The 23,687-nt window shown below is 42.5% G+C and overlaps 2 protein-coding genes across 2 annotated transcripts in view; one reads left to right on the forward strand and one right to left on the reverse strand.

Annotated features, from left to right (window-relative positions):
• LOC135513646 (nuclear receptor ROR-beta-like) overlaps positions 1–1,899 on the forward strand; it is a 61,941-nt gene extending 60,042 nt beyond the window's left edge. Inside the window, exon 10 of the mRNA XM_064936508.1 lies at positions 1,440–1,899. Within this exon, the coding sequence (XP_064792580.1) occupies positions 1,440–1,604 (165 nt within the window). The 3' untranslated portion in view covers positions 1,605–1,899. The remainder of the gene's footprint in view (positions 1–1,439) is intronic.
• Positions 1,900–5,856: 3,957 nt separating this feature from the next.
• Positions 5,857–23,687, reverse strand: part of LOC135513647 (transient receptor potential cation channel subfamily M member 7-like) — an 81,925-nt gene continuing 64,094 nt past the window's right edge. The window contains 11 exon segments of the mRNA XM_064936509.1: positions 5,857–6,384; positions 7,168–7,277; positions 7,420–7,471; positions 7,682–7,887; positions 8,462–8,544; positions 8,910–9,199; positions 9,449–9,514; positions 20,525–20,565; positions 21,325–21,335; positions 22,272–22,290; positions 22,711–22,766. Of these exon segments, the coding sequence (XP_064792581.1) occupies positions 6,299–6,384; positions 7,168–7,277; positions 7,420–7,471; positions 7,682–7,887; positions 8,462–8,544; positions 8,910–9,199; positions 9,449–9,514; positions 20,525–20,565; positions 21,325–21,335; positions 22,272–22,290; positions 22,711–22,766 (1,020 nt within the window). The 3' untranslated portion in view covers positions 5,857–6,298.

A 23,687-nucleotide genomic window follows, 5' to 3' on the forward strand; every position in this document is an offset into this window, starting at 1 on the left:
ACAGTAGGCAAGCAGCTTGGTGAGAAGGCAACAACTGTTGGCGCAATTATTAGAAAATGGAAGAAGTTCAAGATGACGGTCAATCACCTTCGGTCTGGGGCTCCATGCAAGATCTCACCTCGTGGGGCATCAATGATCATGAGGAAGGTGAGGGATCAGCCCAGAACTACACAGCAGGACCTGGTCAATGACCTGAAGAGAGCTGGGACCACAGTCTCAAAGAAGACCATTAGTAACACACTACGCTGTCATGGATTAAAATCCTGCAGCGCACACAAGGTCCCCCTGCTCAAGCCAGCGCATGTCCAGGCCCGTCCAATGACCATCTGGATGATCCAGTGGAGGAATGGGAGAAGGTCATGTGGTCTGATGAGACAAAAATAGAGCTTTTTGGTCTAAACTCCACTCGCTGTGTTTGGAGGAAAAGGATGAGTACAACCCCAAGGTCACCATCCCAACCGTGAAGCATGGAGGTGGAAACATCATTCTTTGGGGATGTTTTTCTGCAAAGGGGACAGGACGACTGCACCGTATTGAGGGGAGGATGGATGGGGCCATGTATCGCGAGATCTTGGCCAACAACCTCCTTCCCTCAGTAAGAAAATTGAAGATGGGTCGTGGCTGGGTCTTCCAGCATGACAACGACCCGAAACACACAGCCAGGGCAACTAAGGAGTGGCTCCGTAAGAAGCATCTCAAGGTCCTGGAGTGGCCAAGCCAGTCTCCAGACCTGAACCCAATAGAAAATCTTTGGAGGGAGCTGAAATTCCCTATTGCCCAGCGACAGCCCTGAAACCTGAAGGATCTGGAGAAGGTCTGTATGGAGGAGTGGGCCAAAATTCCTGCTGCAGTGTGTGCAAACCTGGTCAAGAACTACAGGAATGATCTCTGTAATTGCAAACAAAGGTTTCTGTACCAAATATTAAGTTCTGCTTTTCTGATGTATCAAATACTTATGTCATGCAATAAAATGCAAACAAATCATACAATGTGATTTTCTGGATGTTTGTTTTACATTCCGTCTCTCACAGTTGAAGTGTACCTATGATAAACATTAGACCTCTACATGCTTTGTAAGTAGGAAACACTGCTGATTTTGCAGGTTATCAAATACTTGTTCTCCCCACTGTATATATAGTTTTATCCAATCGGATAAACACTCCAAACAGCTTACCTGACCGCTCTGAGGCGTCCGCGTGGTCCTAAAGCACACCATTGCCTCGTTTTGTATCACATTCCAATGATAAAACTGGGGGGGGACAAAAATGCAATTTCAGAATGGTGGGGGGGGGGGGGCATTTCCCCCTTCCCCAGTGAAAGTTGCACCCCTGGATGGCAGTGTATTTTAGACAGCCTTTTTTGCTTAAGCTGCGGTTTGTACAGGCTGAGACTTCTTGACCCATCACCCCTGACCGCTGACTCCTCTCTGTCCTCTGTAGCTGATTGGTCGGATCCCCACGCTGTCGGCCCTGTGTACTCTCCACACCGAGGAGCTACAGGCCTTCCAGCAGCTTCATCCCGAGACGGTCAATGTGCTCTTTCCCCCACTCTACAAGGAGCTCTTCAACCCCGACCCCAATGCAGCCATCACCATACCCAAGTGACTGCCTACGGTCCAATCTCAGAGAGTGGACCACAACGTGACCGCGGACGCATCATTACCGCAACCGCAAAGCCCGGACCCCAGGCCCGGACCCTCCAGACACTTACAGCCGCAAACACTAGGAATGTCCAGCACTTATCCAACCCTATTCACCGATACAGTCTAAAGAATGTATATAATGCACCCATGACCAAGGGGCTCTTCAGAACTGATCAGAAATGTACAGACTTTAACTAGCACATTTAAGCTGTCTTTTAACTGGGTAAGTCAATTTGTTAATCTTTGATACTTTTTTTTTTTTTTTTTTTTTTTTTTTTTTACATGATATTGTGATATTGAAGGTGGGGGGGGGATTCGTGTGGATTCAGAAAAACTATTGTAGATATTCTTTAGTACAGAGCGGATTCCAGTATTACTTATTTTTCTGTTAATATTTTAGTCCTAATTTAAAACTGCAGCTGCCATATGTGGCTGATAACCTGTCTATGTGTTTTTTTATTTGATAGATTCATGTGTACAGAATTTGTCAAGATTTAAATGAGACTTGTTAAAGAATATTGGGTTAAACCTGGGGGGGGTGCTCTCGGTACGTCGAGAAACCTTGTCTGGGCTCTGTTGATATGTGAAGAGGGTATTGCATCTTTCAGTTGAGAACTATTCAACTGTAAAAGGAGTAAAACAATTATGGCTACTCTTCAAGGTGAAGATATGTACATAAATATTCTATTTTGTGTGAAAAAAAAAGTTTCTGGCAGATTGCCATCCTGCCAGCCCCCCTAAACCTACCGCCACCTCTCTCCACCCCACCTAGCCAAAACGACTGTGTTGATCTTGGTGTCTTTTCATGATGGCTTAGTTAGTCAGTGAATATAAGAACCCCAGTCACTGCATAAACCTATTCCTCTCTTACATCCTCCTCATTTTGCACAATCTACGCCCATGCTAATCACTGGGCATCTTAAATGAAGTATACTTTCGCTCGCTCTTTCTCTCCGAGGAGATAGAACTTTCACACGGCTTTATCCTTACCCTTGCATTCCTCTGCTCAGCCTCGTCCTTCTAGAACAGTCAATCACAGGGTAGTCATGATTAGCTGGAGTGGATACACCAGGATGTCCACGGATCATTTCTTTCAATTTGACTGACAATCGAACGTTCAATCTTTCAGATTCAAATGGAAACTTGAAACACATTCCACATTACAGAGAGTGCACTCTGGGACTTTAGATCTTGCACTGCTTATTCTAGGGGTAATAGATATTCTTCACTGAAACGTTTGCCACTTAAAGTTGCAATACATTGTATAATCTTTATAGTATGCTATGATAGACAATCACTTCCTGTTTTGTTTAATTTATGAACAGTTTAGAATGTTTTTCAAATGCTTTTTAAATGTTAATGTTGAATATCTTCGAGGATTTCCTTAGATGTTATAATAGACACGTTTACGTGTTTCGCACAGTTGCCAAATCCCTCTGAGCTTTTAGTGGAGAATAGATGCTAGCCAGTGCCAGTGTACAGAACAGTATGACCTGAGACATTTTCCTCCACCTCCCATATCCATTACCCCCCCACCCTTTCCTATATGCAGTGACCACTATGTTGTCCTGTCATCCTCTGTATACACAGGATGAGCTTCTAGTCATAGCTCCCCACCCCCAACCCCCCATACCCCCCCCCCCCCCCCCCGGCCCAAAAGTAGTGTAGTTTCCATCCCTCTCCCCTCATAGGTCAGAGGTCAGTGGCTCGATAAAGACAATCACTTGCATTTCGATGCACTACACAGCATCTCTCTCAGGGAGCAACAATTTTTCTGTCTTTGCATGAAAAGAACATTTGTAAGCGTTTTTGGGAGAGATAAATATGCTGGTGGCTCCCAGCGAAGGAACTTACCCAGACAAGGTCATTCTTACTGCCTGTCTTGTCTGTCTCTGTCTGTCTGTCTGTCTAAGATTCACTGTCCGGGTCCATATAATGGGGAGAGCCATTATCTACAATAGTCCCAGAAATTCCTTTAATAATGTCCTGAAAATAACATTTTCATAAAACCACCCCTGTTCTAGATATGCTGCTTGTGTTACAATGAAGGAAGACCATAACTAAGCTGGCGTCCAACCATTCCATGCCTATAGGACAGTGAATTTAAACCCACTTGGTTTTTATTTTCCCTTTCTAGACTGTGAATCAGGGGGTTGGGGTTGGGTTTGGGGGACGGGGTTGGTCATCTGAGTGACAAATCAACACTGTAAGGTACTGTAGCAATAATATCTGGAAAGCATTTACTACTGTATTGTAAGATTATTTGAATTTTATTACGATTATTATTATTGTTATTATTATTACTATTACTCTTATTACTATTAGCCTATTGTCGTTCTGTTATCTTTGCATGCCGTTTCATGGCAATGAAACATTGGGGCTTTTGTGTTTTCTCAAGCAATGCTGTGGGTCAGGGTGGGAGTGATGGGTGGGTTTGGCAGGGGTGGGATTATTTTATTCTGAATGTTATGGAGTAGCGTTTTCAGTGTGAGGGACTGAACGCATTATGCGCCTTTTACTCCATCAACAGACAACATGGAGCGCAGACAAAACGTGGTTGTTAATCCCATGAGACCACTGGACAACGTGCGCCGCCATTTTATATACTTCATCGGAAACCTTTCACATGCTTAGTCAAATACACTTACACCCCAACTTCTGCCTCCTTAGAGAACCTGTGTGTGCGCGTGTGTGTGCGGGCTTGTGTAAGAGAGAGAGAGAGAGAGAGAGTGAGGCTGAAAGAGAGTGAATGAACGAGAGAGAGAGAGAGAGAGGGAGAAATTGAGGTTCTTTGTTCTATTGATGCTTTGTATACTTTCTTAATGCATTAAACGTGTGTGCTATTGGAGTAGTGTTGAAATGGTTAATTTATTGATTAGAATGTCTTTGCTTCCCAGGGTGAGAAAGTAAAGTAAATGTAGCATCTGTGACCAAAACCCTTAAAGGTATGGGGTACAGAAACTAAAAAAAAAATTTTTTTAAAGGAACACGTTTTTTTCAAGTGCCATAGTTAGAGAGGACAAGCTCGATTGGCGTAATGGGAAATAGTTGCTTTACTGTGAGTTTACTTGAGGTCCAATCAAAAAGGGGAATTTTGAGGCAAGTGTGTATTTCATTACATTGAATTGTTTGTTTATATGTTTGCTTTTTTCACTTGTTGAGTCAGCTCAGACCTTAGAACTTTGACCCAGCTTTGTGTGTGTGTGGTGTGTGTGGTGTGTGTGTGTGTGTGTGTGTGTGTGTGAGTGAGAGGTAGCAACATAAATTAAGATCTTTGGTGATCCAGTTGTGTTGAAGTTCTGAGTTTTCCTGAGCCATCTCAGTGTCTCCTCCTTCGAGATGTAAATAATGAAGTCAAGGTCTGAAGTGATTTTTGTTAAATTCTATATTTTATCGCTTTTGTAGACATTTCTTTGTGGGAAGAAAAATAAAAGAAATGTTATGGATGCATTTCTGTCTTGTTCTTTTTCCATTCACATACGAACACACAAACACAAACTAGCATTTTAAGGGTAACAATGCTGACATCTTCAATGGGAACTGTGAAGGGACTAATAGCAGTATCAAAAAATCTATGCTATCCAATTATACTTGTAATAGTTTGAGTCTGAGCTGTGCGAATACCAACCACCAAGAGGTCAGGTTGAGTTATTCTTGTATTAGTATTTTAATTCTGAATGTAAGCCATAAACCATGCGTCAACCGAGTTATGTCAATGCTCGATGAGAAGAATCGTTTGTTTTTCATGTAACCAGTTTGAACATCAGCAGCATAACAATACATTTCAGCATTTAGCATTCAGCATTGCTAAAAAAAATGAAAATATGAGTGTTTGAAAAAAGAAAAAAAAAACATTTGAGAGGGACTGTTTTGCTTTTTTTTAAATCAAGTTTTGTTTTAATTTCATAAAGAAATGCTTGAGTCCAGCCAGAGCAATTTGGTCACTGTCTCTAAAGACTGTTTCCTGTTTTGTCACACGCTTGATATAGTCATTGCGTGCTAGGATCATGGGACCAAATACTAACTTTTGAATACATTAATACACTAAGTGAATTTGTCCAAATACTTGTAACAACTTCAAATGGGGGACTAGATACATAAAGTGCTTTAATTTCTAAACGGTAAAACAAATATGTATGAAAATACCCTCAAATAAAAGGTGACATTCTGTACCCGTCACCTCGTATGAAACATTTGATCTCAAATCCAAAATGCTGGAGTATAGAGCCAAATTTCACTTCACTGTCCAAATAAATATGGCGGGGAGTGTATGTACATAAAATGTATTCGCCTTGGCCTCCCTCCACTATGCACGCCATAGCTGGAACGAATGCAAGACTACGGCATCTGGCTTGCTGTTGAGACTAGTGCAATGTTAATCATTTTTAAAGCCCTACCAGCCATCTAACACAAGAGGTAGTCCACATGACGTTATACAATGTACACTATCCATTCAAAGCCCCAAGTGAGTGCTTTTATTCATGGTAGAAGTTTCCCTTAAGCACACCTCTGGATCAAGTAAGCCTTCCCTATTCCTATCCATAACCATTTTGGGAGAAAGAAACTAAACTGATCAGTGTCTTTATGCTTTAATGGCAACTTCATCCCACCTGAACCAGAGGTTAGGATGGCGGACTTCTGCTTTCAAGTCAGAGGTTACACTCTGGTCACGATCACTCCATTTTCCTCTTCAGAAGATCTGTGTTCTGTTTTCCCGCAGCTGTCTGTGCTCCTCTTCAAATCTGACAACACAAACATCAATCAGTTACATGGCAGTCGACATAGTCATTGCCACTTAAAAGATAATTGGATCAGACCGGAGAGGAAGTCCATAGATTTTTCATTAATATGTTTTGATTTCATGGGAATCTTGGAGAGGACACAAGAAGAAGAAAAAAGCACCTTTGAAAATATCAAAACCTGTATGGCTGAATGTTTGCATGTGTGTTTATCTGTTTGCTCACTTGTTTATTTTGGAGTGAATTTCGAGGCTCCCTCTAGATGCTAGTATCGTGTGTCTCGGGTCTACCCAGAGACTGCAATTAATATCTAATCAAAGCTAATGTCTCCACAGCACTCTGCCAGCACAAAGCCCTGTTTAATATGTAATCAAAGAGAGCTCAGCACACCGCACAAAGCAAGTCCCTCCCCCTGCCTCCAATGCTTTGTTGTCATCAAAATAAATTCTTCCCTTGGCTTAATTAGCTGGTTCTATCTTCATTTGAAGTTCAGGCATTCATCTCCAAGCCAACGCGATGTCCCAGGTGAAGACATGAATGTGACACACACACACACACACACACACACACACACACACACACACACACACACACACACACACACACACACACACACACACACACACACACACACACACACACACACACACTACAGGTCCACTGTCTGATTACAAATACCAAATAGACAACACAGTCGCACACATTACAAGCACGCATACACACACACACTATCTCCTCCATAACCCCCTTATGACAGTGGTGGTCTGAATAGTTCCTTTCTCTTACCCGAGAGTCCGAGGTTCTTGCAGCAGGAGTTGCAGGTGTGTTTGAGGACAAAGCTCTGGATGGCAGTGTCTCCCAGGTTAGCAGGACCAAACACCATGTCACCAGTCAAGCTACAGTTAGACCAGGGGCAGAATAGGGTACTCCAAAAATCTATGTTTGTCAGATACATCTTTAAACCTCAAAAGAATGTATGTCAAGAAGATGATACGTGTCGGTGTCACACACTGAACCTCCACCGCGTGAGGCGAGTACCTTTTGTCGTCCGCTCGGATGACCGATGGGTCTGTAAGCTCCGACCCCACTCCTGTGAAAGATTAAGGAAAGACAGAAGAGACTTCAATTCAATGCAGTAGTTTATAGGACGACCCTGTTAGGGGATGTGGGTGCAAAACAGTATAAAGAATAAAGAGCAAAGCATGATGTTAACAACATTCTGATCTATCCATAGTCAGACGTACAGACAGCGCAGCAGAATGTGACGGACGGACAGACAGAACAGGACAGAAAGACAGACCCTGTATGTCCAGCACCAGTAGTTCTCTACAGGAGTATTGGTAGGTCCAGTGGGAGAAGGCCAGGAGCGTTTCCTCCATTCCACAGCAGGGGGTGATCTCCTCTCCGGTGTTATTGTTGTACTTCCTGAAGTCACCCAACATGTTCCTCTCTATGGTCAACCACTGTCCGTCGGAGTGACAGTGAAGAAGAGACACATCCAGGAACCTAGGAGGGAGAAACACATTCAAATATGTAACACATATATCTCACACACACACACACACACACACAAGTTGATGCACATATGAACACACGTACACATGTGTGCACACATTCAAACTGTCACGGATTCCCCTGGTACTGCTGCTCATTCCATTCACCAGCCTTCTAGATGCCAATGAACTGGATCATCACCACCAAACCCGGACTGTCTTGTCTCATTACGCACACCTGGTTCCCATTCCCCCTGATTAGTATGTGTATATATGTGCCCTCTGTTCCCCATTGTCCTTGTCGATCATTGTCCCATGACAGTTGGTCTTGTGAGTACCTGTGCTCTGTTTCATTTGGTTTTTGGTGCGACAGGTATTTTTGTTATTACGGGTCTCGTCCTGTGAATTATTTTGGAGGTTTTACACCTCGTTCTTTTGTTTTGGGTTGATAATTAAAAAACACCTATTACGTATTCCTGCGCCTGTCTCCCATCCTTACTCAACGTTACACAGACAGAGTCAATCAGCTCACACAAGCACACACACACACGTGTAATGTAAACAAGTCCTAGATGTTGAGTACAAACCTGGGAGAAAGGGGCACGTTTTCTGTTTTGACTTGGTTGAACACGTGCATGAGTTTCTGAGCAGCTCTCTGTTGCTGTATCTCCTGTAAGGACAAGAGATGGCCAGAATGATGCTATTAGTGGAAGTAATACATGCCAAGTAAAACATTAGGGTCAAAAATAAGAAGACAATGAATAGACGCAACAAAAATAAGGTGTTGTGAACAGCTGTCTGTGGAAAGTGGATATACATAAGTAGGACCAGGAGTTTTCCCTGACTATGTGACCTGAACAAGTAAAGAATCTGAGCGCCAATTATAGCCTATAACTATAGGATACTATAGGCTAACAATAACCAGGGCCCAGAGTTTAACAGGTCTCATAGTCAGAAAACACTCCTGGCCCCAACAACAATATATGATGTTACAGTATACAACGTATATGATGAAGTTATATATTAATTGTATACCCGCAGACAGAGTTGGAGGGGGGTGTCGCTGTGGAAGACCCTCTGCCAGGTTCGGATCACCTTGGGCTGGAAGGCTTTGACCACGTACACACAGCCCACACTCAGGATGTCCCCCTCGGCCCAGGTACACAACACGCGCATGGCCCTGCGCAGGGCCCCATCAAGACAGCCCTCGCTGGACAGCGGCTGCAGCACTGCAGACAGCCCCCGGGGCGACCAGGAGATTACGGAGGACTCCACACCTGCAGCTTCTACCTCCTCCAGGGAGTAGACACTCACCTCCTCTCCCGCTGCCAGGGACCATGCAACAATGGGGGAGATGGCATGCTTCTGAATCAATCCCTAACAGAAACAGCCAATTCCAGTAGCATTGCTATATTCTCATAAAATGCTAGCCAGATTATTCTAGAAATTGCTACATAACCAGCTAACAAATTTAAGAACATTTTAGAGGAAACAACCACAACCTAGGAGTAAAAAAATATCTAAACTTCAAAAACAGTGAACTATCCCTTTAACGTAACTGGCTGATGACTTACCCATTATGGAGCCAGGTGTGAAAGGTATGGTGTGAGCAAGCCTCATCAGGTTGTTCTTTTCCATGGCTGACATGGCAACAACACAACACAATATAACAAAACATAACACAGCACAATGGAACACAATATAACACAACATAGCCAGATAAAAACACACATGGAATGAGGTAATATAGTATGAGAAATATTTTTGTGGTTCACAAAAAAGCTATGAAACCTATTGTTTCTGTGTGTTATTTTTATGGTCAAATAACTCAAGCACAGATTGGTAACTTTTTAAAATGATTTTCTAAATAACACCAAATGCAGTAGGTAAGCTAATGGTACATATCTTAACTCTTAACTAAGTTTGAGAAAAGCTAAGGGGTTGGTTAAGAGATGGCTGAATAAAATATACAATTAGGAAATCCGATTTTATGTGTCCATTTAAATCCTTCATAAATCTGCTCCACAATGGCCTATCTACTTGAAACATTGTAGGTTCATTAAAGCCATTACCACAATGAGCCATATACAGTTTGGTATTGATATCTTAAAAAATAACATAACTATTAAGAATTCACTTTTTTTTTTACAATGTAACGCTAATGCTTAAATTAATCATACAAAATCTACCTGTCATGAACTAAAAGTCAGATTCACTCCAAATGTGTTCTTTGGACTCATCACAAGTCCCTAAAGAGTTTGAAAAAATAACATAAATGCATTAAAATATGGCCACATTATACCAGTAGATGCATATTAGCACATAAGCTAATATGCTAAAAAAAATGCCAAAACAATACCTCTCATGCATATGAATGTAGGCCCATGGTACATGTCTTAACTTACTTGAGAAAATCTAAGGGATTTGACAAAAGATGGCTGAGCTATTGACAATAATCATCTGCAATCATCTTCTCCTCATGAACCACACATCAGATTCACTCCAAATGTTGGATTTAGACTTATTACATCAGTCTTTAATGGTTTTGAGAATTATTAATTGCTGCATTCAAATATGGCGTCACTGTACCTGCAAATGCACGTTAGTACAAATACTAATGCTAAAAAACGTATTCTCATGAACCATTAAGTCCGATTGACTCCAGATTTGGTATACACAGACTCAATGAATTAGCCTCTAGTAAACTTGAGAATGATTAGCTGCTGTATTCAAAGTCAGACACGCTACACCACTCAGCCGATGGACATTGGGGCATGAAATTTGGTGTGTAAAATTTGATGTATAAAACTTATGTATTTGTCCTTAGAAGCTGTGTGAATATAAAGTCACTGCAACCTTAGATGGCTGCACCAGACCAGTTGGTGGCATTATAGATGTCATTGGCACCAATGACACTTTTGGATACAAGAGCAATAACTATTGATCAAGTGGACTTTGTCTTGTGCAAATTATTGTTAGATTTAAATTATGCAGACGAACAACGTGAAATATCGTGAAAACAACACTAACATAAACCATCAGTCGAATAAACCCCAGAATTGGTATATAAACTACATACATTAAGTAATGACTTTAAGAATAATTCTGTGCTGCATTCAAAGATAATCAACCTAGAGCACGAGATTAAACTTAACTTGTGTCAAGGGCCAGACTAGTCTAGTTGGGGTGTTTTTCCAGTCTCCTTACATAATTGTGATGAGAGGTGTTTCAGACATAATTATGCACTATAGCAGTGTTTTAGAATTTTTGCGCCGGGAGAGTTCAACCAATGACGTCATTGTTCGATTGAGCCATGTTTTGTATCAATTATTGTGGCCTTTATGTTTCACTGATTGCATTATCACGCTCGCAGTGAGTAGATATGGTTGTCCTTGTTCAATAGAGCCATTGGACTTGTCTCATTGATGTTCCTGCCTGCCAGGACATTGCAGGATATCTAGTGTTATGACTTGCCAGTACTGAGATGGAGATCGGGGGTGCTGGCTAGGCAACTCCTCCCACCCCCGGGGCGGGTTTTATGATGGTCGTAAATACCTTCCCTTGTCAAGCAGTATGGAGGGAGAGACCTTAGAAGAACAAAGGACCGTCTTCCGCCAAAACTCCTACCGCCCCAAAATTGGAGAATTAAACAATATTTATATTTTTGAGAATGTGTAAATGTTCAGTGGAGACTGAAAGAACCCTCGTTGTGACATCATGAAAGAAGGTAGAACCACATAACTGTACCTCTCAATTATGAGGTTTGCATCTGAATGTTGTATAAAAATAAATTATTAAGTATCAGAATAATTTTTAAAAGATAGAAATGTGATTTTAGTCTTCTAAATGAGAAAATGCCCACGTGAGCACAGAGATTATGCAAAACATAATGGAACACCGTTTTTCCCCAAGTGTTTAAAAGGACGCACTGAATAATTAACATATTAGACCAGTTACGTGCAACGCCAGCTGAATACGTTAGAAATGGTTCAGAAATCTACCGCTCTATAGACCAAGCAGACTGAGGCACAAGCCAAATGTTGCAAAACGGTTATAAACACTGAAACTACAGAAGAAGCAAATCCTAGACGTCGCGTTATCAGTCTGCAGCTGGAAATGTACGTACAGTTAAAGTCGGAAGTTTACATACACCTTAGCCAAATACATTTAAACTCAGTTTTTCACAATTCCTGAGATTTAATTCTACTAAAAATCCACTGTCTTAGGTCAGTTAGGATCACCACTTTATTTTAAGAATGTGAATTGTCAGAATAATAGTAGAGAGAATGATTTATTTCAGCTTTTATTTCTTTCATTACATTCCCAGTGGTTTAGAGGTATACATACACTCAATTAGTATTTGGTAGCATTGTCTTTAAATTGTTTAACTTGGGTCAAACGTTTCGGGTAGCCTTCCACAAGCCTCCCACAATAAGTTGGGTGAATTTTGTCCCATTCTTCCTGACAGAGCTGCTGTAACTGAGTCAGGTTTGTAGGCCTCCTTGCTCGCACACCCTTTTTCACTTCTTCCCACACATTTTCTATAGGATTGAAGTCACGGCTTTGTGATGGCCACTCCAATACCTTGATTTTGTTGTTCTTAAGCCATTTTGACACAACTTTGGAAGTATGCTTGGGTTATTGTCCATTTGGAAGACCCATTAACTTCCTGACTGATGTCTTGTGATGTTGCTTCAATATATCCACATAATTTTCCTTCCTCGTGATGCCATCTATTTTGTGAAGTGCACCAGGCCCTCCTGCAGCAAAGCACTCCCACAGCATGATGCTGCCGTGCTTCACGGTTGGGATGGTGTTCTTCGGCTTGCAAGCCTCCCCCTTTTTCCTCCAAACATAACGATGGTCATTATGGCCAAACAGTTATATTTTTGTTTCATTAGACCAGAGGACATTTCTCCAAAAAATACGATCTTTGTCCCCATGTGCAGTTGCAAACTGTGGTCTGGCTTTTTTATAGTGGTCTAAGAGCAGTGGCTTCTTCCTTGCTGAGTGGCCTTTCAGGTTATGTCGATATAGGACTCGTTTTACTGTGGATATAGATACATTTGTACCTGTTTCCTTCAGCATCTTCACAAGGTCCTTTGCTGTTGTTCTGTGATTGATTTGCACCTTTCGCACTAAAGTATGTGTCATGCCCTGGTCTATATATATTGTGTTCGTCTTTATTTATTTGGTCAGGCCAGGGTGTGACATGGGTTTTTTGTGGTGTGTTTTGTCTTGGGGGTGTCTAGTATAGTCTATGGCTGCCTGAGGCGGTTCTCAATCAGAGTCAGGTGAATATCGTTGTCTCTGATTGGGAAGCATATTTAGGCAGCCATATTCTTTGAGTATTTCGTGGGTGATTGTTCCTGTCTCTGTGTTTGTTGTCACCAGATAGGCTTTATAGGTTTTCACGTTCCGTTTGTTGTTTTGTATGTTTAAGTTATGTCATGTCTCGTTCGTTATCGTTAAAGAACATGAGTAACCACCACACTGCATTTTGGTCCGCTTCTCCTTCGACAGACGAACGCCGTTACAGTACGTTCATCTCTAGGAGACAGAACGCGTCTCCTTCCTGAGCGGTATGATGGCTGCGTCGTCCCATGGTGTTTATACTTGCGTACTATTGTTTGCACAGATGAACGTGGTACCTTCGGGCATTTGGATATTGCTCCCAAGAATGAACCAGACTTGTGGAGGTTTACATTTTTTTTCTGAGACCTTGGCTGATTTCTTTTGATTTTCCATCGATGTCAAGCAAAGAGATGAGATGTGAGATGTCTCATATTAAACATCATGCTGCTTCAGTAGCAATACAGACAGTACACAACGATTGCCCATGAATGTCTAATGGTGTTTTTGTCTTTCTCTCACAGACAATACCACATGGATATGAAGAAGTTGATGACTCTGGGCCTCCCGGGTGGCACAGTGGTTAAGGGTGCTGTACTGCAGCACCAGCTGTGCCACCAGAGACTCTGGGTTCGCGCTCTGTTGTAACCTGCCGCGACCGGGAGGTCCGTGGGGGCGACGCACAATTGGCCTAGTGTCATCCGGGTTAGGGAGGGGTTGGCCGGTAGGGACATCCTTGTCTCATCGCGCACCAGCGACTAAAGTGGCGGGCCAAGCGCAGTGCGCGCTAACCAAGGTTGCCAGGTGCACGGTGTTTCCACCGACACATTGGTGCGGCTGGCTTGCGGGTTGGATGCGCACTGTGTTAAGAAGCAGTGCGGCTTGGTTGGGTTGTGTATCAGAGGAGCATGACTTTCAACCTTCGTCTCTCCCGAGCCCGCATGGGAGTTGTAGCGATGAGACAAGATAGTAGCTACTAAAAACAATTGGATACCACGAAATTGGCGAGAAAAACAGGGTAAAATAAAAATAAAATAAAAAGAAGTTGATGACTCTCAAGAGGAGATGTGAAAGGTCACATAACAAAGTGACTGCGAACACCTAATGCACCACCCAAACACACCTTATGCAAGTATTCCTTTTGTAGAACTGTAATACTTATTAAAGGCGTTGGTAGTACATTTTTATTCTACTGTATATATATATATATATATATGTTATGACATATGGCAACTGGCAACATTGCCATAACTGTTCCTGCATACTGCTTTGTAAACTCACTTCAGTCTCTAGAGCAAATAAGCCATGTCTACTTATTTGCTATATTGACAGACTGTCAATATTACTTGCGAAGAAATGAACGTTTAAATGATACACCAACTTCCTGCATCATTTGTTTTAGCAGTGAGATTGGCGCTAGTTTATCCAAATACATTTAATGGATATCACAATGAACTGATCCAGAAGTTGAAGTCACATACTTTATTGGTTTCTGATGCAGCTGGAATCATTTCGTCAGTTGACAGTACTTATATAAAACACAATTATATACATATGTACAGCTAGTAATATCTATACCACAATGCAGTTGGGAGCATAATAGGTATTCTATATTATACTACAACATCAGTCTAACTGAATATGGATGTTGTGTTGGTTGAACATTGCAGCAGGTTCCAGAATGTTCTTAAACTGGTGCGACTCGTGTTGGGTAATGGTTTAGCGATGTTGGCTTCGGGGAGCTGTGACTTTGGCTCCTATCTGGTCCTTTCTGCACTTCACAATGAGGTGGAAAAGCCTCTCCGTGAAGTGGTGGGTTCTGGGCTTGTACACTTTGTTCAGCCCCCACTGCTTCTACCACTTGCAGAAGATTTGTTTGTACTGCAAGTGTCCTGGAAAGACATGAAGACTGATCATGAGGATGTGTAACTATACAAGAAACCATGTTAATCTGTAGAAGAAGAAAAAAAGGTACAGCAGACTGGTGTGTGTTTTGTTACTCAGAGTCAAAAACGGGGCAGTGAGATGGGCTGTTAACAAAGATGTGAAAAGTTTTAGGGGGGCTTGACTTGTAGACAGTCGAGCCATGTATTTTTGTGTATGAGCACCTACAGAATCTACACCTAGCGTGAATAGGCTAGAAGAATATACTAACAGCCCCTCTCCCCATGCCAAAGAACTGACTGCAATGGTGTGGAAAAGTTTTGTTCTCAAGAGGGTATTGTGCTTTCAGAATCAGATGATGTGGAGCTCGAAAGCTTTGTCCAATGGGTCTTCAGTCTGTGTTCTACAAAAGCTGGTGTCAAGGTCATAGTCATCAGTAGCAGGGTTAGTCTGTAGGACACACAGTGGTCAATGATTAGCCAACATGTTACTACTTTGTCCTCATCAATACACACTCAAACAAGGTACTATATCCACCCACCCCCCTCGTGTCAATAGGTCATGCATACTAACCTTTACACACAATACCACCCCCAACAGACACCAGTCAGCTACCCCACACAATACCCATCTCCAACAGACACCAGTCAGTCTCCCCACACCATCCCCTCCACACAATACCCACCTCCAACAGACACCAGTCAGTCTCCCCACACCATCCCCTCCACACAATAACCACCTCCAACAGACACCAGTCAGTCTCCCCACACCATCCCCTCCACACAATACCCACCTCCAACAGACACCAGTCAGTCTCCCCACACCATCCCCTCCACACAATACCCACCTCCAACAGACACCAGTCAGTCTCACCACACCATCCCCTCCACACAATACCCACCTCCAACAGACACCAGTCAGTCTCCCCACACCATCCCCTTCACACAATACGCACCTCCAACAGAAACCAGTCAGCAACCGAGACCTTATTTTCTGCAAATTAGACTTCAAGTCTTGCATGAACAATCAACTTAGTCTCCACAATACAGAGAAAACTACAGTAGAAGTTGTAGCTTACTTGTGAATACACAAACTATGACAACAAAACATGGACCATGTTTATGCCTCAGTATATTTACAGTGCGTTCGGAAAGTATTCAGACCCATTGACTTTTTTCACATTGTTACGTTACAACCTTATTCTAAAAGTGATTACAAAGCTTTTTCCCCTCATCAATCTACACACAATACCCCATAATAAGAAAGCAAAAACAGGTTTTTAGAAATGTTTGCAAAAAAAAATGAAATATAACATTTACATAAGTATTCAGACCCTTTACTCAGTACTTTGTTGAAGCACCTTTGGTAGCAATTACAGCCTTGAGTCTTCTTCGGTATGGCGCTACAAGTTTGGCACACCTGTATCTGGAGAGTTTCTCCCATTCTTCAATTTTTTGTCGCAAAAAAAAGGCATATCTCCAACTGGTCAATAACAAGAAAAGATTAAGATGGGCAAAAGAACACAGACACTGAACAGAGGAACTCTGCCTACAAGGCCAGCATCCCTGAGTCACCTCTTCACTGTTGACGTTGAGACAGGTGTTTTGCGGGTACTATTTAACTAAGCTGCCAGTTGAGGACTTGTGAGGCGTCTGCTTCTCAAACGAACAATCTAACGTACTTGTCCTTTTGCTCATTTGTGCACCGGGGCTTCCCACTCCTCTTTCTATTCTGGTTAGAGCCAGTTTGCGCTGTTCTGTGAAGGGAGTAGTACACAGAGTTGTATGAGATCTTCAGTTTCTTGGCAATTTCTCACATGGTATAGTCTTCATTTCTCAGAACAAGAATAGACTGATGAGTTTCAGAAGAAAGTACTTTGTTTCTGGCCATTTGGAGCCTGTAATCAAACCCACAAATGCTGATGCTCCAGATACTCAACTAGTCCAAAGAAGGCCAGTTTTATTGCTTCTTTAATCAGGACAACAGTTTTCAGCTGTGCTAACATAATTGCAAAAGGGTTTTCTAATGATCAATTAGCCTTTTAAAATTATAAACTTGGATTAGCTAACACAACGTGCCATTGGAACACAGGAGTGATGGTTGCTGATAATGGGCCTCTGTATATATTCCATTTTTTAAAAATCTGCCGTTTCCAGCTACAATAGTCATTTACAACATTAACAATGTTTACACTGTATTTTTGATCAACTGTATGTTATTTTAATGGACAAAATGTTTTGTGTTTCTTTCAAAAACAAGGACATTTCTAAGTGATCCCAAACTTTTGAATGGTAGTGTACAGTCGTGGCCAAAAGTTTTGAGAATTACACAAATATTAATTTTCACAAAGTCTGCTGCCTCGGTTTGTATGATGGCAATTTGCATATACTCCAGAATGTTATGAAGAGTGATCAGATGAATTGCATTTAATTGCAAAGTCCCTCTTTGCCATGCAAATGAACTGAATCCCCCAAAAACATTTACACTGCATTTCAGCCCTGCCACAAAAGGCTGACATCATGTCAGTAATTCTCTCGTTAACACTGGTGTGAGTGTTGACGAGGACAAGGCTGGAGATCACTCTGTCATGCTAACTGAGTTCAAATAACAGACTGGAAGCTTCAGGGTGGTGCTTGGAATCATTGTTCTTCCTCTGTCAGCCATGGTTACCTGCAAGGAAACACGTGCCGTCATCATTGCTTTGCACAAAAAGGGCTTCACAGGCAAGGATATTGCTGCAAGTAAGACTGCACCTAAACCAACCATTTATCGGATCATCAAGAACTTCAAGGAGAGCGGTTCAATTGTTGTGAAGAAGGCTTCAGGTCCCCCAAGAAAGTCCAGCAAGCGCCAGGACCATCTCCTAAAGTTGATTCAGCTGCGGGATCGGGGCACCACCAGTACAGAGCTTGCTCAGGAATGGCAGCAGGCAGGTGTGAGTGCATCTGCACGCACAGTGAGATAAACACTTTTGGAGGATGGCCTGGTGTCAAGAAGGGCAGCAAAGAAGCCACTTCTCTCCAGGAAAAACATATTTACCATTTGTATCCTGTTTCAATAATAATGAATTCAGACCTTCTTGTTGAGTGTCCAATAATCCATCATTTACATAAGAGTGGTTAAAACATGCTAATAACGGTCTTCTGGGTATGTCAAAGAAAGTTTGGTATACCTCAACTGGTATGCCATCCAGCCCTGGAGTTTTCCCAGACTTAAAACCTCTTAAGGATTGGCCCCTTTCTTCAATTTTCGCCTAAAATGACATACCCAAATCTAACTGCCTGTAGCTCAGGCCCTGAAGCAAGGATATGCATGTTCTTGGTACCATTTGAAAGGAAACACTTTGAAGTTTGTGGAAATGTTAAAGTAATGTAGGAGAATATAACACATTAGATCTGGTAAAAGATAATACAAAGACAAAAACAACCGTTTTTGTTTTGTATTTGTTTTGTACCATCATCTTTGAAATGCAAGACAAAGGCCATAATGTATTATTCCAGCCCAGGTGCAGTTTAGATTTTGGCCAGATATTGTCCCTAACATTCTTAACCCCTAGCAACAGATGTGGGACACACACACAAACACACACACACACACACCGTCTCAAACCCTTTCCACCACAATCAACCATAAGCTCAAATGCTCAACAGTTGTTACATCCCAGAGCTCAACTCAAGAAAGGACTAGATTTACAAATGCATATACAGTTACAGCTGATTGAGAAAGCATGCAAGATTGAGAAAATATGCAAAAATGGGGAGATTTGATTAACCAATGTCAAGTCCTAAGTGATGGAGATCAGATACACCCCCTTCCCCTGAAACACACACATTGGTCCCCCGTTGTGACCATTTTCCCCATTTTCCCCTTTATTTTGTGCCACTAGGATCACAATAATATAACCTCTCTCTGATTGTCCAAGTGTGACCCCCTCCCCATAGGTTACTGCAGCCAGTGTTGTCAGCACTACCACTACCTGGGTGGGGGTACCCCACCGGAATCCCCACTGGCTAGGTATAATGTCGTCAAGGTTCTCATTAGTCGCTTTGAGATTTCCTTTGTATATTATGCTCTCCCATCAGGGGGCTCTGGCTTTGTAGGACCAACCCTGCATTTACTACAGGTGGACTGCAATCAAGTTGTAGATATATCTCAAGGATGATCAATGGAAACAGGATGCACCTGAGCTCAATTTCAAGTCTCATAACAAAGGGTCTGAATACTTATGTAAATAAGGTATTTCTGTTTTGTTTTTTTATATACATTTGCAACATTTTCAAAAAAAATGTTTTTGCTTTGTCATTATGGGGTATTGTGTGTAGATTGATTAGGAAAACAATTAATTTAATCCAATTTAGAATAAGGCTATACCGTAACAAAATGTGGGAAAAGTCAAGGGGTCTGACTACTTTCTGAATGCACTGTATCGGCTCATCATGGAGCCATAGTGTTGAGCTTGATGTTGATAGCTAGACCAGATACGGTCCGGTAGGCTGTAACTAACATAATCTAACGAAGCTAATGTGAGCTTGCAAAGCTACGTCGCCAGATAGCAGCTGGCTAATTATATTGATATGCTTTGGAATGTCTAGCTAGCATATTATTAAATCTAGCTAGCTAGCTAGATTTTGGTTTAGATAAACAAATGTAGTTCGCTAGCTAGTTAGCTAGGTAATGTTAGCTACCTTACCTCAGCATGACTTCTTTTCTGCTGCGCTGATGCTGGCTGATCGGATGCCTTCTTTTTTGAAAGGGAAAATAGATGGAATAGCTTCACTTTTCAACGTTTGACGACCTGGAAAACCCATCAGTTTAGAAATCCTCTGACCGAAAGTGCTGGTTACAAACACAGACATTTTGATTTTCTCCACATGAACTGGAGAAATAGCGGGGCGATACATGTCCTGAAATCGCTATGAATTCTAGATATTGTGGTTGGCTTATAACAAGGAAATGAGATGCAGAAACGCTGATATTCTCGTGTAGTGAAGAAATGATCTATTTTTATGACACATGATATGTTAATAACATATTAATGGACATATATAGTGGAATAGAGCAGCAGTGAAATTAGCCTTTAACATTTTGCTATCATCGACGACCTCCAGGGGGCCCACAACCCCCAAAAATGAATACATTTGGTTGGGGGCCCCCTGGAGGTCGAGGACCACAGGGCACATGCCCTTCGGCCCGTTCGGTAATCTGGTCCTGCTAGTGTCATCCGTGTGGTATTGAGAGATAAACATGGTAATGCTTTCACTGTTTGCACATAAAATAAGATAGTTCCCACATGATAAAGTGCTTACTTTGATATCAAACTGATCTTGTGTCCTATCTGTCAACCTGTGAACACCGTTCATTGCTGCTTGCAGCTATATTTTTTAAATATGATTTATGTGATTGTTGGGGGGTACCTGAGTAGTGTGGGTCCAGGTCTTCCATCGATTGGAATGTAACAGACAAACAGAGTAAACAACAAAGAACAGAACAAAATGAACAATTACAGTTAACAATTACGACTTTGATTTGGAAGGTGAATATTCTAGAAGAGGGGAAAGATGAGAAAAAGAATGAGAGTGAAAACGAATATATACATTTTTTATATACACTGCTCAAAAAAATAAAGGGAACACTAAAATACCACATCTGAATGAATTAAATATTCTTATTAAATACTTTTTTCTTTACATAGTTGAATGTGCTGACAACAAAATCACACAAAAATTATCAATAGAAATCAAATTTATCAACCCATGGAGGTCTGGATTTGGAGTCACACTCAAAATGAAAGTGGAAAACCACACGACAGGCTGATCCAACTTTGATGTAATGTCCTTAAAACAAGTCAAAATGAGGCTCAGTAGTGTGTGTGGCCTCCACGTGCCTGTATGACCTCCCTACAACGCCTGGGCATGCTCCTGATGAGGTGGCAGATGGTCTCCAGAGGGATCTCCTCCCAGACCTGGACTAAAGCATCCGGCAACTCCTGGACAGTCTGTGGTGCAACGTGGCGTTGGTGGATGGAGCGAGACATGATGTCCCAGATGTGCTCAATTGGATTCAGGTCTGGGGAACGGGCGGGCCAGTCCATAGAATCAATGCCTTCCTCTTGCAGGAACTGCTGACACACTCCAGCCACATGAGGTCTAGCATTGTCTTGCATTAGGAGGAACCCAGGGCCAACCGCACCAGCATATGGTCTCACAAGGGGTCTGAGGATCTCATCTCGGTACCTAATGGCAGTCAGGCTACCTCTGGCGAGCACATGGAGGGCTGTGCAGCCCCCCAAAGAAATGCCACCCCACACCATGACTGACCCACCGCCAAACCGGTCATGCTGGAGGATGTTGCAGGCAGCAGAATGTTCTCCACGGCGTCTCCAGACTGTCACGTCTGTCACATGTGCTCAGTGTGAACCTGCTTTCATCTGTGAAGAGCACAGGGCGCCAGTGGCCAATCTTGGTGTTCTCTGGTAAATGCCAAACATCCTGCATGGTGTTGGGCTGTAAGCACAACCCCCACCTGTGGACGTCGGGCCCTCATACCACCCTCTGTTTCTGACCGTTTGAGCAGACACATGCACATTTGTGGCCTGCTGGAGGTCATTTTGCAGGGCTCTGGCAGTGCGCCTCCTGCTCCTCCTTTCACAAAAGCGGAGGTAGCGTTCCTGCTGCTGGGTTGTTGCCCTCCTCCACATCTCCTGATGTACTGGCCTGTCTCCTGGTAGCGCCTCCATGCTCTGGACACTACACTGACAGACACAGCAAACATCCTGGATGAGCTGCACTACCTGAGCCACTTGTGTGGGTTGTAGACTCCGTCTCATGCTACCACTAGAGTGAAAGCACCGCCAGCATTCAAAAGTGACCAAAACATCAGCCAGGAAGCATAGGAACTGAGAAGTGATCTGTGGTCCCCACCTGCAGAACCACTCCTTTATTTGGGGTGTCTTGCTAATTGCCTATAATTTCCACCTGTTGTCTATTCCATTTGCACAACAGCATGTGAAATGTATTGTCAATCAGTGTTGCTTCCTAAGTGGACAGTTTGATATCACAGAAGTGTGATTGACTTAGAGTTACATTGTGTTGTTTAAGTGTTCCCTTTATTTTTTTGAGCAGTGTACAAGCAATTTATCTAGACATGAGTCAGGTTGCCTACCTTCAGGTGGGATCCCACCCTGCACTCTAAAACAGAAGAACATACAGAACAGATAAAACTATCCTACTATACACAACGTCAGTACTTCCACAATGACTACTTTCTCTACAATTCCAGCACTACTCCATGCAGACCTGAGATCAAATGTGTTTTCCTTCAATTACTAACTGCTAGCAAATCACAAGCTGCGGTTGATTGATCTTGTCTGGCGCAATGGAACCAATGGGATAGTACAAAAACTGTAAACCCCACTCCTCTGTCACTCCAGGTAGGCTCAATCAAACGCTGAAAAGTATTTGAAAGTTCAAGAACATTTTTGAACCCAGGTCGAACTCCATTTGGACTTTTTACACTACTAAGCCGAACCGGGATAGTGTAAAAAGGGTACATGTACAATACATGTGATCTCATGAGCTCATCCCGCCCCATGCAGACTTACAAGGACCTTCGGCTGGCAGAGCGGGCACAGCTGGTCCACACGGACTGACTAGAGTCCTACAGGAGAAGAGCAGAACATACATAACAGTTGTTGCATCAATCAGTAGTTGATTGCTATGTCATCAACTGCACAGTCAGTCGGGCATCAGATTGCTACAGTGCTTAGTGAAAGTCTACACATCCCCTTGCACAGTTTGCACATACTGCTGCCTTCAATTTTTATTTAAACAAGGGGTTAAATTAGATTTTTTTCTTTCCGATCTACACAATTTACTCCACATTTTCAAAGTGAAAGAAAATGTATAAAACTTTTAAAAAATGACTAACAATAATAACTAACACCCCAGAGTTAATACTTGCTGGAAGCACCGTTGGCAGCATTTGCAGCTGTGAATCATTTTGAATAATATTCCACCAATTATGTACAACTTTTAGGCCAACATATATCCATTGTTTTTTGTCAAAATTGCTCAGTCAGTTTGGTTGGAAATGATTGATGTATGGCAATACTCTCTATACACTATCCTCTGACGTTATAGAGACAGTGTCACACCCTGATTAGTTTCACCTGTCCTTGTGCTTGTCCCCCCTCCAGGTGTCACCAATTTTCCCCACTTATCCCCTGGGAATTTATACCTGTGTTTTCTGTCAGTCTGGGCCAGTTCGTCTTTTTTTTTTGTCAAGCTTACCAGCGATTGTCCTGTCAGCTCCTGTCTTTCCCCCGTCCTCCTGGTTTCTGACCCTTGCCTATCTTGACCCTGTACCTGCCCTCCTGACCACTCTGCCCGTCCCTGGGCCTGCCTGCCGACCTGCATCTTTGCTCCTACTCTGGATTATCGACCCCTACCTGCCATGACCTGTCGTTTGCCTGCCCCTGTTGTAACAATGAACATGAATGCACTTGGGTCTTGTAACAATGAACTCTGTCTGCACTTGGGTCTTACCTTGATACTTGATAGGCAGAGGAAGTTGTCCTCA

This window comes from Oncorhynchus masou, chromosome 25 (genome assembly GCF_036934945.1).
Source record: "Oncorhynchus masou masou isolate Uvic2021 chromosome 25, UVic_Omas_1.1, whole genome shotgun sequence".
NCBI classification, from domain to species: domain Eukaryota; kingdom Metazoa; phylum Chordata; class Actinopteri; order Salmoniformes; family Salmonidae; genus Oncorhynchus; species Oncorhynchus masou.